The sequence below is a fragment of the Mobula hypostoma genome (assembly GCF_963921235.1).
Source record: "Mobula hypostoma chromosome 22 unlocalized genomic scaffold, sMobHyp1.1 SUPER_22_unloc_1, whole genome shotgun sequence".
Classification (NCBI taxonomy): domain Eukaryota; kingdom Metazoa; phylum Chordata; class Chondrichthyes; order Myliobatiformes; family Myliobatidae; genus Mobula; species Mobula hypostoma.
The window spans coordinates 167,216-186,630 of NW_026948152.1; the positions used below are offsets into that span (position 1 = coordinate 167,216).

Here is a 19,415-nt window from a genome sequence, read left to right on the forward strand (position 1 = left end):
GAGGGGTTTGGGTTTGGGTGGATATTGGGGCAGGGCTCAGACTGGGACTGGACACTGGAAGGGGTTCGGGTGGAGATTGGGGCAGGGCGAACACAGGGACTAGACACTGGGATGGGTTTGGGTTCGGGTGGAGATTGGGGCAGGGCTCAGACTGGGACTGGACACTGGGATGGGTTCGGGTTTGGGTGGAGATTTGGGCAGGGCTCGGACTGGACACTGGGATGGGTTCGGGTTTGGGTGGACATTGGAGCAGGGCTCAGACTGGGACTGGACACTGGGATGGGTTCAGGTTTGGGTGGACATTGGAGCAGGGCTCAGACTTGGACTGGACACTGGGAGGGGTTTGGCTGGAGAATGGGGCAGGGCTCACACTGGGACTGGACACTGGGATGGGTTTGGGTTTGGGTGGATATTGGGGCAGGGCTCACACTGGGACTGGACACCAGGAGGGGTTTGGGTTTGGGTGGGTATTGGGGCAGGGCTCAGACTGGGACTGGACACTGGAAGGGGTTCGGGTTTGGGTGGAGATTGGGGCACGGCTCACACTGGGACTGGACACTGGGATGGGTTTGGGTTTGGGTGGATATTGGGGCAGGGCTCACACTGGGACTGGACACCAGGAGGGGTTTGGGTTTGGGTGGATATTGGGGCAGGGCTCACACTGGGACTGGACACTGGAAGGGGTTCGGGTTCGGGTGGAGATTGGGGCAGGGTGAACACAGGGATTGGACACTGGGATGGGTTCGGGTGGAGATTGGGGCAGGGCTCAGACTGGGACTGGACACTGGGATGGGTTCGGGTTCCGGTGGATGTTGGGTCAGGGCTCACACTGGACACTGGGATGTGTTCGGGTTTGGGTGGACATTGGAGCAGGGCTCAGACTGGGAGTGGACACTGGGATGGGTTCAGGTTTGGGTGGACATTGGAGCAGGGCTCAGACTGGGACTGGACACTTGGAGGGGTTTGGGTGGAGATTGGGGCAGGGCTCAGACTGGGACTGGACACTGGGAGGGGTTCGGGTTTGGGTGGAGATTGGGGCAGGGCTCACACTGGGACTGGACACTTGGATGGGTTTGGGTTTAGGTGGAGATTGGGGCAGGGCTCAGACTGGGACTGGACACTGGGAGGGGCTCGGGTTTGGGTGGAGATTGGGGCAGGGCTCACACTGGGACTGGACACTGGGATGGGTTTGGGTGGATATTGGGGCAGGGCTCACACTGGGACTGGACACCAGGAGGGGTTTGGGTTTGGGTGGATATTGGGGCAGGGCTCAGACTGGGACTGGACACTGGGAGGGGTTCGGGTGGAGATTGGGGCAGGGCGAACACAGGGACTAGACACTGGGATGGGTTTGGGTTCGGGTGGAGATTGGGGCAGGGCTGAGACTGGGACTGGACACTGGGATGGGTTCGGGTTTGGGTGGAGATTTGGGCAGGGCTCGGACTGGACACTGGGATGGGTTCAGGTTTGGGTGTACATTGGAGCAGGGCTCAGACTGGGACTGGACACTGGGATGGGTTCAGGTTTGGGTGGACATTTGAGCAGGGCTCAGACTGGGACTGGACACTGGGAGGGGTTTGGGTGGAGATTGGGGCAGGGCTCACACTGGGACTGGACACTGGGTTGGGTTTGGGTGGATATTGGGGCAGGGCTCACACTGGGACTGGACACCAGGAGGGGTTTGGGTTTGGGTGGATATTGGGGCAGGGCTCACACTGGGACTGGACACTGGAAGGGGTTCGGGTTCGGGTGGAGATTGGGGCAGGGTGAACACAGGGACGAGACACTGGGATGGGTTTGGGCTCGGGTGGAGATTGGGGCAGGGCTCAGACTGGGATTGGACACTGGGATGGGTTCGGGTGGAGATTGGGGCAGGGCTCAGACTGGGACTGGACACTGGGATGGGTTCGGGTTTGGGTGGAGATTTGGGCAGGGCTCGGACTGGACACTGGGATGGGTTTGGGTGGACATTGGAGCAGGGCTCAGACTGGGACTGGACACTGGGATGGGTTCAGGTTTGGGTGGACATTGGAGCAGGGCTCAGACTGGGACTGGACACTGGGAGGGGTTTGGGTGGAGATTGGGGCAGGGCTCACACTGGGACTGGACACTGGGATGGGTTTGGGTAGATATTGGGGCAGGGCTCACACTGGGACTGGACACTGGGATGGGTTTGGGTGGATATTGGGGCAGGTCTCACACTGGGACTGGACACTGGAAGGGGTTCGGGTTCGGGTGTAGATTGGGGCAGGGTGAACACAGGGACGAGACACTGGGATGGGTTTGGGTTCGGGTGGAGATTGGGGCAGGGCTCAGACTGGGATTGGACACTGGGATGGGTTCGGGTGGAGATTGGGGAAGGGCTCAGACTGGGACTGGACACTGGGATGGGTTCGGGTTCAGGTGGATGTTGGGTCAGGGCTCAGACTGGGACTGGACACTGGGAGGGGTTCGGGTTCGGGTGGAGATTCGGGCAGGGCTCGGACTGGACACTGGGATGGGTTCGGGATTGGGTGGAGATTGGTGCAGGGCTCAGACTGGGACTGGACACTGGGAGGGGTTCGGGTTTGGGTGGAGATTAGGGCAGGGCTCAGACTGGGACTGGACACTGAGATGGGTTTGGGTTCAGGTGGAGATTGGGGCAGGGCTCAGACTGGGACTGGACACTGTGAGGGGTTCGGGTTTGGGTGGAGATTGGGGCAGGGCTCACACTGGGACTGGACACTGGGAGGGGTTCGGGTTCGGGTGGAGATTGGGGCAGGGCGAACACAGGGACTAGACACTGGGATGGGTTTGGTTTCGGGTGGAGATTGGGGCAGGGCTCAGACTGGGATTGGACACTGGGATGGGTTCGGGTGGAGATTGGGACAGGGCTCAGACTGGGACTGGACACTGGAATGGGTTCGGGTTTGGGTGGATATTGGGGCAGGGCTCACACTGGGACTGGACACTGGGAGGGGTTCGGGTTCGGGTGGAGATTGGGGCAGGGCTCAGACTGGGACTGGACACTGGGATGGGTTCGGGTTCGGGTGGAGATTGGTGCAGGGCTCGGACTGGACACTGGGATGGGTTCGGGTTAGGGTGGAGATTGGGGCAGGGCTCAGACTGTGACTGGACACTGGGAGGGGTTCGGGTTTGGGTGAAGATTAGGGCAGGGCTCAGACTGGGACTGCACACTGGGATGGGTTTGGGTTTAGGTGGAGATTGGTGCAGGGCTCAGACTGGGACTGGACACTGGGAGGGGTTCGGGTTTGGGTGGAGATTGGGGCACGGCTCACACTGGGACTGGACACTGGGATGGGTTTGGGTTTGGGTGGATATTGGGGCAGGGCTCACACTGGGACTGGACACCAGGAGGGGTTTGGGTTTGGGTGGGTATTGGGGCAGGGCTCAGACTGGGACTGGACACTGGAAGGGGTTCGGGTGGAGATTGGGGCAGGGCGAACAAAGGGACTAGACACTGGGATGTGTTTGGGTTCGGGTGGAGATTGGGGCAGGGCTCAGACTGGGACTGGACACTGGGATGGGTTCGGGTTTGGGTGGAGATTTGGGCAGGGCTCGGACTGGACACTGGGATGGGTTCGGGTTTGGGTGGACATTGGAGCAGGGCTCAGACTGGGACTGGACACTGGGATGGGTTCAGGTTTGGGTGGACATTGGAGCAGGGCTCAGACTGGGACTGGACACTGGGAGGGGTTTGGGTTCAGGTGGAGATTGGGGCAGGGCTCAGACTGGGACTGGTCACTGGGAGGGGTTCGCATTTGGGTGGATATTGGGGCAGGGCTCAGACTGGGACTGGACACTGGGATGGGTTCGGGTTTGGGTGGATATTGGGGCAGGGCTCAGACTGGGACTGGACACTGGGAGAGGTTTGGGTTCAGGTGGAGATTGGGCAGGGCTCAGACTGGGACTGGTCACTGGGAGGGGTTTGGGTGGATATTGGGGCAGGGCTCAGACTGGGACTGGACACTGGGAGAGGTTTGGGTTCAGGTGGAGATTGGGGCAGGGCTCAGACTGGGACTGGTCACTGGGAGGGGTTTGGGTGGATATTGGGGCAGGGCTCAGACTGGGACTGGACACTGGGAGGGGTTTGGGTTCAGGTGGAGATTGGGGCAGGGCTCAGACTGGGACTGGTCACTGGGAGGGGTTCGGGTGGAGATTGGGGCAGGGCTCAGACTGGGACTTGTCACTGGGAGGGGTTTGGGTGGATATTGGGGCAGGACTCACACTGGGACTGGACACTGGTGGGGGTTCAGGTTCGGGTGGAGATTGGGGCAGGGCTCACACTGGGACTGGACACTGGGATGGGTTCAGGTTCGGGTGGATATTGGGGCAGGGCTCACACTGGGACTGGACACTGGGAGGGGTTCGGGTGGACATTGGGGCAGGGCTCAGACTGGGACTGGACACTGGGAGGGGTTTAGGTTCAGGTAGAGATTGGGGCAGGGCTCAGACTGGGACTGGACACTGGGAGGGGTTTGGGTGGAGATTGGGACAGGACTCAGACTGGGACTGGACCCTGGGAGGGGTTCGGGTTCAGGTGGAGATTGGGGCAGGACTCACACTGGGAGTGGACACTGGGATGGGTTCGGGTTCGGGTTCGGGTGGAGATCGGGGCAGGGCTCACACTGGGACTGGACACTGGGCGGGGTTCGGGTTTGGGTGGAGATTGGGGCAGGGCTCAGACTGGGACTGGACCCTGGGAGGGGTTGGGGTTCGGGTGGAGATTGGGACAGAGCTCACACTGCGACTGGACACTGGGAGGGGTTCGGGTTCGGGTGGATATTGGGGCAGTGCTCACACTGGGACTGGACACTGGGAGGGGTTTGGGTTCAGGTGGAGATTAGGGCAGGGCTCAGACTGGGACTGGACACTGGGATGGGTTCAGGTTCGGGTGGATATTGGGGCAGGGCTCACACTGGGACTTGACACTGGGAGGGGTTCGGGTGGATATTGGGGCAGGGCTCAGACTGGGACTGGACACTGGGAGGGGTTTGGGTGGACATTGGGGCAGGGCTCAGACTGGGACTGGACCTTGGGAGGGGTTCGGGTTCGGGTGGAGATTGGGGCAGTGCTCAGACTGGGACTGGTCACTGGAAGGGGTTTGGGTGTATATTGGGGCAGGACTCACACTGGGACTGGACACTGGGGGGGGGGTTCGGGTTCGGGTGGAGATTGGGGCAGTGCTCAGACTGGAACTGGACACTGGGAGGGGTTTGGGTTCAGGTGGAGATTGGGGCAGTGCTCAGACTGGGACTGGACACTGGGAGGGGTTTGGGTGGTGATTGGGACAGGGCTCAGACTGGGACTGGACCCTGGGAGGGGTTCGGGTTCAGGTGGAGATTGGGGCAGGACTCACACTGGGACTGGACAATGGGATGGGTTCGGGTTCAGGTTCGGGTGGAGATCGGGGCAGGGCTCAGACTGGGACTGGACCCTGGGAGGGGTTCGGGTTCGGGTGGAGATTGGGACAGGGCTCACACTGGGACTGGACACTGGGAGGGGTTCGGGTTCGGGTGGTTATTGGGGCAGGGCTCAGACTGGGACTGGAATATGGGAGGGGTTCAGGTTCGGGTGGAGATTGGTGCAGGGCTCACACTGGGACGGGTTTGGGTTCGGGTGGAGATTGGGGCAGGGCTCGGACTGGGACTGAACACTGGGATGGGTTCAGGTTTGGGTGGACATTGGGGCAGGGCTCAGACTGGGACTGGACACTGGGATGGGTTTGGGTGGAGATTGGGGCAGGGATCAGACTGGGACTGGACACTTGGAGGGTTTCGGGTTCGGGTGGAGATTGGGGCAGGGCTCGGACTGGACACTGGGATGGGTTCGGTTTTGGGTGGAGATTGGGGCAGGGCTCAGACTGGGACTGGACACTGGGATGGGTTTGTGTTCAGGTGGACATTGGGGCAGGGCGAACACAGGGACTAGACACTGGGATGGGTTTGGGTTCGGGTGGAGATTGGGGCAGGGCTCAGACTGGGACTGGACACTGGGATGGGTTCGGGTTCGGGTGGAGATTGGGGCAGGGCTCAGACTGGACACTGGGATGGGTTCGGGTTTGGGTGGAGATTGGGGCAGGGCTCAGACTGGGACTGAACACTGGGAGGGGTTCGGGTTTGGGTGGAGATTAGGGCAGGGCTCAGACTGGGACTGGACACTGGGATGGGTTTGGGTTCAGGTGGAGATTGGGGCAGGGCTCAGACTGGGACTGGACACTGGGATGGGTTCGGGTGGAGATTGGGGCAGGGCTCGGACTGGACACTGGGATGGGTTCGGGTTGGGTGGAGATTTGGGCAGGGCTCAGACTGGACACTGGGATGGGTTCGGGTTGGGTCGAGATTTGGGCAGGTCTCAGACTGGGACTGGACACTGGGAGGGGTTCGGGTTCGGGTGGAGATTGGAGCCGGGCTCACACTGGGACTGGACACTGGGAGGGGTTCGCGTTCGGGTGGAGATTGGGGCAGGGCTCACACTGGGACTGGACACTGGGATGGGTTCGGGTGGATACTGGGGCAGGGCTCACACTGGGACTGGACACTGGGAGGGTTCGGGTTCGGGTGGAGATTGGGACAGGGCTCACACTGGGACTGGACACTGGGAGGGGTTCGGGTTCGGGTGGATATTGGGGCAGGGCTCACACTGGGACTGGACACTGCGATGGGTTTGGGTGGATATTGGGGCAGGGCTCAGACTGGGACTGGACACTGGGAGGGGTTTGGGTTCAGGTGGAGATTGGGGCAGGGCTCAAACTGGGACTGGTCACTGGGAGGGGTTTGGGTGCATATTGGGGCAGGGCTCACACTGGGACTGGACAGTGGGAGGGGTTCGGGTTCGGGTTGAGATTGTGACAGGGCTCACACTTGGACTGGACACTGGGAGGGGTTCGCATTTGGGTGGATATTGGGGCAGGGCTCACACTGGGACAGGACACTGGGATGGGTTTGGGTTTGGGTGGATATTGGGGCAGGGCTCACACTGGGACTGGACACTGGGATGGGTTCAGGTTCGGGTGGATATTGGGGCAGGGCTCACACTGGGACTGGACACTGGGAGGGGTTCGGGTGGACATTGGGGCAGGGCTCAGACTGGGACTGGACACTGAGAGGGGTTTAGGTTCAGGTAGAGATTGGGGCAGGGCTCAGACTGGGACTGGACACTGGGAGGGGTTTGGGTGGAGATTGGGACAGGACTCAGACTGGGACTGGACCCTGGGAGGGGTTCGGGTTCAGGTGGAGATTGGGGCAGGACTGACACTGGGAGTGGACACTGGGATGGGTTTGGGTTCGGGTTCGGGTGGAGATTGGGGCAGGGCTCACACTGGGACTGGACACTGGGCGGGGTTCGGGTTTGGGTGGAGATTGGGGCAGGGCTCAGACTGGGACTGGACCCTGGGAGGGGTTCGGGTTCGGGTGGAGATTGGGGCAGGGCTCAGACTGGGACTGGACCCTGGGAGGGGTTGGGGTTCGGGTGGAGATTGGGACAGAGCTCACACTGGGACTGGACACTGGGAGGGGTTCGGGTTCGGGTGGATATTGGGGCAGGGCTCACACTGGGACTGGACACTGGGAGGGGTTCGCGTGGATATTGGGGCAGGGCTCAGACTGGGACTGGACACTGGGAGGGGTTTGGGTGGACATTGGGGCAGGGCTCAGACTGGGACTGGACCTTGGGAGGGGTTCGGGTGGAGATTGGGGCAGTGCTCAGACTGGGACTGGTCACTGGAAGGGGTTTGGGTGTATATTGGGGCAGGACTCACACTGGGACTGGACACTGGGGGGGGTTCGGGTTCGGGTGGAGATTGGGGCAGTGCTCAGACTGGAACTGGACACTGCGAGGGGTTTGGGTTCAGGTGGAGATTGGGGCAGTGCTCAGACTGGGACTGGACACTGGGAGGGGTTTGGGTGGTGATTGGGACAGGGCTCAGACTGGGACTGGACTCTGGGAGGGGTTCGGGTTCAGGTGGAGATTGGGGCAGGACTCACACTGGGACTGGACAATGGGATGGGTTCGGGTTCAGGTTCGGGTGGAGATCGGGGCAGGGCTCAGACTGGGACTGGACCCTGGGAGGGGTTCGGGTTCGGGTGGAGATTGGGACAGGGCTCACACTGGGACTGGACACTGGGAGGGGTTCGGGTTCGGGTGGTTATTGGGGCAGGGCTCAGACTGGGACTGGAACATGGGAGGGTTTCAGGTTCGGGTGGAGATTGGTGCAGGGCTCACACTGGGACGGGTTTGGGTTCGGGTGGAGATTGGGGCAGGGCTCGGACTGGGACTGAACACTGGGATGGGTTCAGGTTTGGGTGGACATTGGGGCAGGGCTCAGACTGGGACTGGACACTGGGATGGGTTTGGGTGGAGATTGGGGCAGGGATCAGACTGGGACTGGACACTTGGAGGGTTTCGGGTTCGGGTGGAGATTGGGGCAGGGCTCGGACTGGACACTGGGATGGGTTCGGTTTTGGGTGGAGATTGGGGCAGGGCTCAGACTGGGACTGGACACTGGGATGGGTTTGTGTTCAGGTGGACATTGGGGCAGGGCGAACACAGGGACTAGACACTGGGATGGGTTTGGGTTCGGGTGGAGATTGGGGCAGGGCTCAGACTGGGACTGGACACTGGGATGGGTTCGGGTTCGGGTGGAGATTGGGGCAGGGCTCAGACTGGACACTGGGATGGGTTCGGGTTTGGGTGGAGATTGGGGCAGGGCTCAGACTGGGACTGAACACTGGGAGGGGTTCGGGTTTGGGTGGAGATTAGGGCAGGGCTCAGACTGGGACTGGACACTGGGATGGGTTCGGGTGGATACTGGGGCAGGGCTCACACTGGGACTGGACACTGGGAGGGTTCGGGTTCGGGTGGAGATTGGGACAGGGCTCACACTGGGACTGGACACTGGGAGGGGTTCGGGTTCGGGTGGATATTGGGGCAGGGCTCACACTGGGACTGGACACTGCGATGGGTTTGGGTGGATATTGGGGCAGGGCTCAGACTGGGACTGGACACTGGGATGGGTTCGGGTGGAGATTGGGGCAGGGCTCGGACTGGACACTGGGATGGGTTCAGGTGGAGATTGGGGCAGGGCTCAGACTGGGACTGGACACTGGGATGGGTTCGGGTGGAGATTGGGGCAGGGCTCGGACTGGACACTGGGATGGGTTCGGGTTGGGTGGAGATTTGGGCAGGGCTCAGACTGGGACTGGACACTGGGAGGGGTTCGGGTTCGGGTGGAAATTGGGGCAGGGCTCACACTGGGACTGGACACTGGGATGGGTTCGGGTGGATACTGGGGCAGGGCTCACACTGGGACTGGACACTGGGAGGGTTCGGGTTCGGGTGGAGATTGGGACAGGGCTCACACTGGGACTGGACACTGGGAGGGGTTCGGGTTCGGGTGGATATTGGGGCAGGGCTCACACTGGGACTGGACACTGCGATGGGTTTGGGTGGATATTGGGGCAGGGCTCAGACTGGGACTGGACACTGGGAGGGGTTTGGGTTCAGGTGGAGATTGGGGCAGGGCTCAAACTGGGACTGGTCACTGGGAGGGGTTTGGGTGCATATTGGGGCAGGGCTCACACTGGGACTGGACACTGGGATGGGTTCGGGTTCGGGTGGATATTGGGGCAGGGCTCACACTGGGACTGGACACTGGGATGGGTTCAGGTTCGGGTGGATATTGGGGCAGGGCTCACACTGGGACTGGACACTGGGAGGGGTTCGGGTGGACATTGGAGCAGGGCTCAGACTGGGACTGGACACTGAGAGGGGTTTAGGTTCAGGTAGAGATTGGGGCAGGGCTCAGACTGGGACTGGACACTGGGAGGGGTTTGGGTGGAGATTGGGACAGGACTCAGACTGGGACTGGACCCTGGGAGGGGTTCGGGTTCAGGTGGAGATTGGGGCAGGACTGACACTGGGAGTGGACACTGGGATGGGTTCGGGTTCGGGTGGAGATTGGGGCAGGGCTCAGACTGGGACTGGACACTGGGATGGGTTCGGGTTCGGGTGGAGATTGGGGCAGGGCTCAGACTGGACACTGGGATGGGTTCGGGTTTGGGTGGAGATTGGGGCAGGGCTCAGACTGGGACTGAACACTGGGAGGGGTTCGGGTTTGGGTGGAGATTAGGGCAGGGCTCAGACTGGGACTGGACACTGGGATGGGTTCGGGTGGATACTGGGGCAGGGCTCACACTGGGACTGGACACTGGGAGGGTTCGGGTTCGGGTGGAGATTGGGACAGGGCTCACACTGGGACTGGACACTGGGAGGGGTTCGGGTTCGGGTGGATATTGGGGCAGGGCTCACACTGGGACTGGACACTGCGATGGGTTTGGGTGGATATTGGGGCAGGGCTCAGACTGGGACTGGACACTGGGATGGGTTCGGGTGGAGATTGGGGCAGGGCTCGGACTGGACACTGGGATGGGTTCAGGTGGAGATTGGGGCAGGGCTCAGACTGGGACTGGACACTGGGATGGGTTCGGGTGGAGATTGGGGCAGGGCTCGGACTGGACACTGGGATGGGTTCGGGTTGGGTGGAGATTTGGGCAGGGCTCAGACTGGGACTGGACACTGGGAGGGGTTCGGGTTCGGGTGGAAATTGGGGCAGGGCTCACACTGGGACTGGACACTGGGATGGGTTCGGGTGGATACTGGGGCAGGGCTCACACTGGGACTGGACACTGGGAGGGTTCGGGTTCGGGTGGAGATTGGGACAGGGCTCACACTGGGACTGGACACTGGGAGGGGTTCGGGTTCGGGTGGATATTGGGGCAGGGCTCACACTGGGACTGGACACTGCGATGGGTTTGGGTGGATATTGGGGCAGGGCTCAGACTGGGACTGGACACTGGGAGGGGTTTGGGTTCAGGTGGAGATTGGGGCAGGGCTCAAACTGGGACTGGTCACTGGGAGGGGTTTGGGTGCATATTGGGGCAGGGCTCACACTGGGACTGGACACTGGGATGGGTTCGGGTTCGGGTGGATATTGGGGCAGGGCTCACACTGGGACTGGACACTGGGATGGGTTCAGGTTCGGGTGGATATTGGGGCAGGGCTCACACTGGGACTGGACACTGGGAGGGGTTCGGGTGGACATTGGAGCAGGGCTCAGACTGGGACTGGACACTGAGAGGGGTTTAGGTTCAGGTAGAGATTGGGGCAGGGCTCAGACTGGGACTGGACACTGGGAGGGGTTTGGGTGGAGATTGGGACAGGACTCAGACTGGGACTGGACCCTGGGAGGGGTTCGGGTTCAGGTGGAGATTGGGGCAGGACTGACACTGGGAGTGGACACTGGGATGGGTTCGGGTTCGGGTTCGGGTGGAGATTGGGGCAGGGCTCACACTGGGACTGGACACTGGGCGGGGTTCGGGTTTGGGTGGAGATTGGGGCAGGGCTCAGACTGGGACTGGACCCTGGGAGGGGTTCGGGTTCGGGTGGAGATTGGGGCAGGGCTCAGACTGGGACTGGACCCTGGGAGGGGTTGGGGTTCGGGTGGAGATTGGGACAGAGCTCACACTGGGACTGGACACTGGGAGGGGTTCGGGTTCGGGTGGACATTGGGGCAGGGCTCACACTGGGACTGGACACTGGGTGGGGTTTGGGTTCAGGTGGAGATTAGGGCAGGGCTCAGACTGGGACTGGACACTGGGATGGGTTCAGGTTCGGGTGGATATTGGGGCAGGGCTCACACTGGGACTGGACACTGGGAGGGGTTCGGGTGGATATTGGGGCAGGGCTCAGACTGGGACTGGACACTGGGAGGGGTTTGGGTGGAGATTGGGGCCGGGCTCAGACTGGGACTGGACCCTGGGAGGGGTTCGGGTTCGGGTGGAGATTGGGACAGGGCTCACACTGGGACTGGACACTGGGAGGGGTTCGGGTTCGGGTGGATATTGGGGCAGGGCTCACACTGGGTCTGGACACTGGGATGGGTTCAGGTTCGGGTGGATATTGGGGCAGGGCTCACACTGGGCCTGGACACTGGGAGGGGTTTGGCTGGATATTGGGGCAGGGTTCAGACTGGGACTGGACACTGGGAGGGGTTTGGGTGGAGATTGGGGCAGGGCTCAGATTGGGACTGGTCACCTGGAGGGGTTTGGGTGGATATTGGGGCAGGACTCACACTGGCACTGGACACTGGGTGGGGTTCGGGTTCGGGTGGAGATTGGGGCAGGGCTCAGACTGGGACTGGACACTGGGATGGGTTCAGGTTCGGGTGGATATTGGGGCAGGGCTCACACTGGGACTGGACACTGGGAGGGGTTCGGGTGGATATTGGGGCAGGGCTCAGACTGGGACTGGACACTGGGAGGGGTTTGGGTGGAGATTGGGGCAGGGCTCAGACTGGGACTGGACCCTGGGAGGGGTTCGGGTTCGGGTGGAGATTGGGACAGGGCTCACACTGGGACTGGACACTGGGAGGGGTTCGGGTTCGGGTGGACATTGGGGCAGGGGTCACACTGGGTCTGGACACTGGGAGGGGTTTGGCTGGATATTGGGGCAGGGCTCAGACTGGGACTGGACACTGGGAGGGGTTTGGGTGGAGATTGGGGCAGGGCTCAGACTGGGAATGGTTACTGGGAGGGGTTTGGGTGGATATTGGGGCAGGACTCACACTGGGACTGGACACTGGGTGGGGTTCGGGTTCGGGTGGAGATTGGGGCAGGGCTCACACTTGGACTGGACACTGGGATGGGTTCAGGTTCGGGTTGATATTGGGGCAGGGCTCACACTGGGACTGGACACTGGGAGGAGTTTGGGTGGATATTGGGGCAGGGCTCAGACTGGGACTGGTCACTGGGAGGGGTTCGGGTGGAGATTGGGGCAGGGCTCAGACTGGGACTGGTCACTGGAAGGGGTTTGGGTGGATATTGGGGCAGGACTCACACTGGGACTGGACACTGGGAGGGGTTTGGGTTCAGGTGGAGATTGGGGCAGTGCTCAGACTGGGACTGGACACTGGGAGGGGTTTGGGTGGTGATTGGGACAGGGCTCAGACTGGTACTGGACCCTGGGAGGGGTTCGGGTTCAGGTGGAGATTGGGGCAGGACTCACACTGGGACTGGACAATGGGATGTGTTCGGGTTCGGGTTCGGGTTCGGGTGGAGATCGGGGCAGGGCTCACACTGGGACTGGCCACTGGGAGGGGTTCGGGTTTGGATGGAGATTGGGGCAGGGCTCAGACTGGGACTGGACCCTGGGAGGGGTTCGGGTTCGGGTGGAGATTGGGACAGGGCTCACACTGGGACTGGACACTGGGAGGGGTTCGGGTGGTTATTGGGGCAGGGCTCTCACTGGGACTGGACACTGGGAGGGGTTTGGGTTCAGGTGGAGATTGGGGCAGGGCTCAGACTGGGACTGGAGACTGGGAGGGGTTTGGGTGGATATTGGGGCAGGGCTCAGACTGGGACTGGACCCTGGGATGGGTTCGTGTTCAGGTGGAGATTGGGGCAGGACTCACACTGGGACTGTACACTGGGATGGGTTCAGGTTCGGGTGGAGATCGGGGCAGGGCTCACACTGGGACTGGACACTGGGAGGGGTTCAGGTTTGAGTGGAGATTGGGGCAGGGCTCACACTGGGACTGGACACTGGGATGGGTTCAGGGTTCTGTTTTTGGGGTCAGCAGATCTCTGTTGATGCCTCATATTTCTTTATTCTTAGGTGGCTGATTCTTCCTTCCAGGGCCAAAGTTCCCAGTATCCCAACACCACAGATCAGTGTCTCACCCTGCTCCCAAGTCCCACACCTCAAACTCTGCCGGGTTCATTTGGGAATGTTCACAGCGAATGTTGCAGATTTCCTCCCAGGAAAAGGGACTCCGTTGTCCGGATGAGTCTTCGCGCAGCAACTGCTGCCCTTACGGTGAGAGGGCTGTGCGTATGTGCGTGCACGTGCAAGGGATCTCCCATGGTCTTGCCAGTGTCTTATAAAGCCTCAGCATCATATTCCTGCTCTTGTATTCTAGACCTCTTGAAATGAATGCTAACATTGCATTTGCCTTCCTCACATAGAAACATAGAAACATAGAAAATAGGTGCAGGAGTAGGCCATTCGGCCCTTTGAGCCTGCACCGCCATTTATTATGATCATGGCTGATCATCCAACTCAGAACCCCGCCCCAACCTTCCCTCCATACCCCCTGATCCCCGCAGCCACAAGGGCCATATCTAACTCCCTCTTAAATATAGCCAATGAACTGGCCTCAAGATTTACCACTTTCTGTGTGAAGAAGTTTTTCCTAATCTCGGTCCTAAAAGGCTTCCCCTTTATCCTCAAACTGTGACCCCTCGTTCTGGACTTCCCCAACATCAGGAACAATCTTCCTGCATCTAGCCTGTCCAATCCCTTTAGGATTTTATATGTTTCAATCAGATCCCCCCTCAATCTTCTAAATTCCAACGAGTATAAGCCCAGTTCATCCAGTCTTTCATCATATGAAAGTCCTGCCATCCCAGGAATCAATCTGGTGAACCTTCTTTGTACTCCCTCTATGGCAAGGATGTCTTTCCTCAGATTAGGGGACCAAAACTGCACACAATACTCCAGGTGTGGTCTCACCAAGGCCTTGTACAACTGCAGTAGTACCTCCCTGCTCCTGTACTTGAATCCTCTCGTTATAAATGCCAGCATACCATTCGCTTTTTTCACCACCTGCTGTACCTGCATGCCCACTTTCAATGACTGGTGTATAATGACACCCAGGTCTCGTTGCACCTCCCCTTTTCCTAATCGGCCACCATTCAGATAATAATCTGTTTTCCTATTTTTACCACCAAAGTGGATAACTTCACATTTATCCACATTAAATTGCATCTGCCATGAATTTGCCCACTCACCCAACCTATCCAAGTCACTCCGCATCCTCTTAGCATCCTCCTCACAGCTAACACTGCTGCCCAGCTTCGTGTCATCCGCAAACTTGGAGATGCTGCATTTAATTCCCTCATCAAGTCATTAATATATATTGTAAACAACTGGGGTCCCAGCACTGAGCCTTGCGGTACCCCACTAGTCACTGCCTGCCATTCTGAAAAGGTCCTGTGTCTTTCCCACTCTTTGCTTCCTGTCTGCTAACCAATTCTCTATCCACATCAATACCTTACCCCCAATACCGTGTGCTTTAAGTTTGCACACTAATCTCCTGTGTGGGACCTTGTCAAAAGCCTTTTGAAAATCCAAATATACCACATCCACTGGTTCTCCCCTATCCACTCTACTAGTTACATCCTCAAAAAATTCTATGAGATTCGTCAGACATGATTTTCCTTTCACAAATCCATGCTGACTTTGTCCGATGATTTCACCGCTTTCCAAGTGTGCTGTTATCACATCTTTGATAACGGACTCCAGCAGTTTCCCCACCACCGACGTTAGGCTAACCGGTCTATAATTCCCCGGTTTCTCTCTCCCTCCTTTTTTAAAAAGTGGGGTTACATTAGCCACCCTCCAATCCTCAGGAACTAGTCCAGAATCTAACAAGTTTTGCAAAATTATCACTAATGCATCCACTATTTCTTGGGCTACTTCCTTAAGCACTCTGGGATGCACACCATCTGGCCCTGGGGATTTATCTGCCTTTAATCCCTTCAATTTACCCAACACCACTTCCCTACTAACATGTATTTCGCTCAGTTCCTCCATCTCACTGGACCCCCTGTCCCCTACTATTTCTCCATCGACTCTACTTGCAAGTTAACCTTTAGGGTGTTCTACAGAAGGTCTCCCAAGTTCCTTTGCATCTCAGATTTTTCAATTTTTTTCACGTGGCCAAGTGGTTAAGGCATTGGACTAGCAACCTGAAAGTCATGAGTTCGAGCCCCAGCCGAGGCAGCGTGTTGTGTCCTTGAGCAAGGCACTTAATCACACATTGCTCTGTGACGACACTGGTGCCATGCTGTATGGGTCCTAATGCCCTTCCCTTGGACAAGATCGGTGGTGTGGAGAGAGGAGACTTGCAGCATGGGCAACTGCTGGTCTTTCATACAACTTTGCCCAGGCCTGCGCCCTGGAGAGTGAAGACTTAGCAGGCGCAGATCCATGGTCTCGCAAGACTAACGGATGCCGTTTAGAAAATAGTCCACACATTTATTTCTACTACCAAAGTTCATGACCATGCATTTTCCAACATTGTATTTCGTTCGTCACTCTTTTGCCCGTTCTCCAAATCAGTCTAAGCCCTTCTGCATCCTACCTGTTTCCTCAACACTACTTGCCCCTCCACCAATCTTTATATTATCTGCAAACTTGGCAACAAAGCCATCTATTCCATCATCTAAATCATTGATATACAGCATGAAAAGAAGTGGTCCCAACACCGACCCCTGCGGAACACCACTCGGCACTGGCAGCCAGAAAAGGATCCTTTTATTCCCACTCGCTGCCTCCTACTAATTGGCCAATGCTCTAACTATGCAAATAACTTCATTGTAATACCATGGGCTTGTAACTTGATAAGCAGCCTGAAGTGGCACCTTGTCATAGGCCTTCTGAAAGTTCAAATGTACAACATCCACTGCATCCCCTTTATCTGTCCTACTTGTAATCTCCTTAAATGGGGGACAAGGAGATGGCAGATGAACTAAATGAGTATTTTACATCAGCAGTGTGCCTGATGTTGAAGGATGTGAGGGAAAAGAAGTTACTTTTGCAAGGAAGAAAGTGCTCAAAAAGCTGAAAGACCTAAAGATACACTCGTCATCCAGACCAGATGAATTGCATCTGAGGGTTCTGAAAAAGGTAGTGGTAGAGATTGTGGAGGCATTCATAATGATCTTTCAAGAATCATTAGACTCTGGCATGGTGCTGGAGGACTGGAAAATTGCAAATGTCACTCCGCTGTTTAGGAAAGGAGGGCGGCAGCAGAAAGGAAATTACAGGTCAGGAAGCTTGACCTCAGTCAGAATCAGAATCAGAATCAGGTTTATTACCACCGTCATGTGTCGTGAAATTTGTTACCTTAGCAGCAGCAGTTCAATGCAATACATAATATAGAAGAAGAAGAAGAAGATAAATAACTAAAATGATAATAATAAATAAGTAAATCAATTACAGTATACGTATTTTGAATAGATTAAAAATCATGCAAAAAACAGAAATAATATATATTAACAAAAGTGAGGTAGTCTTCATGGATTCACTGTCCATTTAGGAATCGGATGGCAGAGGGGAAGAAGCTGTTCCTGAATCGCTGAGTGTGTACCTTTAGGCTTCTGTGTCTCCTACCTGATGGTAACAGTGAGAAGAGGGCATGCCCTGGGTGCTGGGGGTCCTTAATGATGGACGCTGTCTTTCTGAGACACCACTCCTTGAAGATGTCCTGGGTACTTTGTAAGCTAGTACCCAAGATGGAGCTGACTAAATTTACAACCCTCTTCAGCTTCTTTTGGTCCTGTGCAGTAGCTCTCCCCCTCATATCAGACAGTCTGTAGAAGATCTTGAGTGTTTTTGTTGACATACCAAATTTCTTCAAACTCCTAAAGAAGTGTAGTTGCTGTCTTGCCTTCTTTATAGCTGCATCGATATGTTGGGACCAGGTTAGGTCCTCAGAGATTTTGACACCCAGGAACTTGAAACTGTTCACTCTCTCCACTTCTGATCCCTCTATGAGGATTGGTATGTGTTCCTTCGTCTTACCCTTCTTGAAGTCCACAATCAGCTCTTTCGTCTTACTGACGTTGAGTGCCAGGTTGTTGCTGCGACACCACTCCACTAGTTGGCATATCTCCCTCCCGTACGCCCTCTTATGTCCATCTGAGATTCTACCAGTAATGGTTGTATCATCAGCAAATTTATAGATGGCATTTGAGCTATGCCTAGCCACACAGTCATGGGGATAGAAAAAGTAGAGCAGTGGGCTAAGCACACACCCCTGAGGTGCACCAGTGTTGATTGTCAACAAGAAGGGGATATTATCATCAATCCACACAGATTGTGGTCTTCCGGTTAGGAAGTCGAGGATCCAGTTGCAGAGAGAGGTGCAGAGACCCTGGTTCTGTAACTTATCAATCAGGATTGTGGAAACGATGGTGTTAAATTCTGAGCTATAATCGATGAATGGCATCCTGACATAGGTGTTTGTATTCTCCAGGTGGTCTAAGGCCGTGTGAAGAGTCATCGAGATTGCATCTGCCATTGACCTGTTGTGGTGATAGGCAAATTGCAGTGGGTCCAGGTCCTTGCTGATGCAGGAGTTCAGTCTAGTCATGACCAACCTCTCAAAGCATTTCATCACTGTAGATGTGAGTGCTACTGGGTGACAGTCATTAAGACAGCTCACATTATTCTTCTTAGGCACTGGTATAATTGTTGCCCTTTTGAAGCAAGTGGAACATCCACCTGTAGCAGTGAGAGGTTGAAAATGTCCTTGAATACTCTCGCCAATTGGTTGGCACAGGTTTTCAGAGCCTTACCAGGGTGTTTCCGCCTTGCAGTTCACCCTCTTTAGAGACAGCCTAACATCAGCCTCCGAGACAGAGATTGATCAGATAGATAGGTAGATACTTTATTGACTCTAAAAGAAATTGCAGTGTTACAGGGTCATTACAAGTGCACAGATATACAAGTATCAGAAGAGAAGTAAGAAAGAATAAAAAAAAAGTTACCTCAAACAGTCTAACAGGAGGAGGTCATCAGCTATAGGTTGACTCATTATAGAACCTAATGGCCGAGGGTAAGAATGACTTCATAGTGCTTTTTGGAGCAGCACGTTTGTATTAGTCTATTACTAAAAGTGGCTCCTCTGTTTAGCCAAGGTGCCATGCAGAGGGTGGGAAGCATTGTCCAGGATTTTCCGGATTTTCTGTAGAGTCCCTTGTTCTACCATAACCTCCAATGTGTCCAGTTTGACTCCTGTAACAGAGCCAGTCTTTCTAATCAGCTTATTGAGTCTGTTGGCACTAACCATGTTGATGCCATTGCCCCAGCACACCATCGCATACAAGATTGTAGCGGTGACAACAGACTGGTAGAACACGTGAAGGTGATGCATGCGTACTCCAAAGGACCTCAGTCTCCTCAGGAAGTAGATGTGACTCTGGGCCTTCTTGTACACAGCCTCTGTGTTGGTGCTCACTCAAGTCTGTCATCCAGGTGCACCCCCAGGTACTTGCAGGTCCTCACCACATCCACGTCCTCACCATCAATAGTCACAGGGAGCAGTGCAGGCTTAGTCTTCCTAAAGTCCATCAGCATCTCTGTTATCTTACTGATGTTAAGCTGCAGATGATTCAGCTTGCACCATTTGAAAGTTCCCCACCAGGGTCATGTATTCATCCTGCATCCTCCCTCTATACACCCAACTATTGCTGAGTCATCAGAGAATTTCTGCAGTTGACATGACTGTTGTATCTAAAGTCTGAGGTATACAGGTTAACAGGAAGGGAGCTAATACAGTCCTGTATGGGGCT

At 56.8% G+C, this 19,415-nt stretch overlaps 1 protein-coding gene across 2 annotated transcripts in view; it reads left to right on the forward strand.

Moving 5' to 3' along the window:
• The window catches only part of LOC134341304 (inactive rhomboid protein 2-like), a 103,440-nt gene that overhangs the window by 15,288 nt on the left and 68,737 nt on the right, over positions 1-19,415 (forward strand). For both annotated transcript variants that reach the window (XM_063039181.1, XM_063039182.1), the window contains exon 4: positions 13,672-13,872. In XM_063039181.1, coding sequence (XP_062895251.1) covers positions 13,672-13,872 — 201 coding nt within the window. The remainder of the gene's footprint in view (positions 1-13,671; positions 13,873-19,415) is intronic.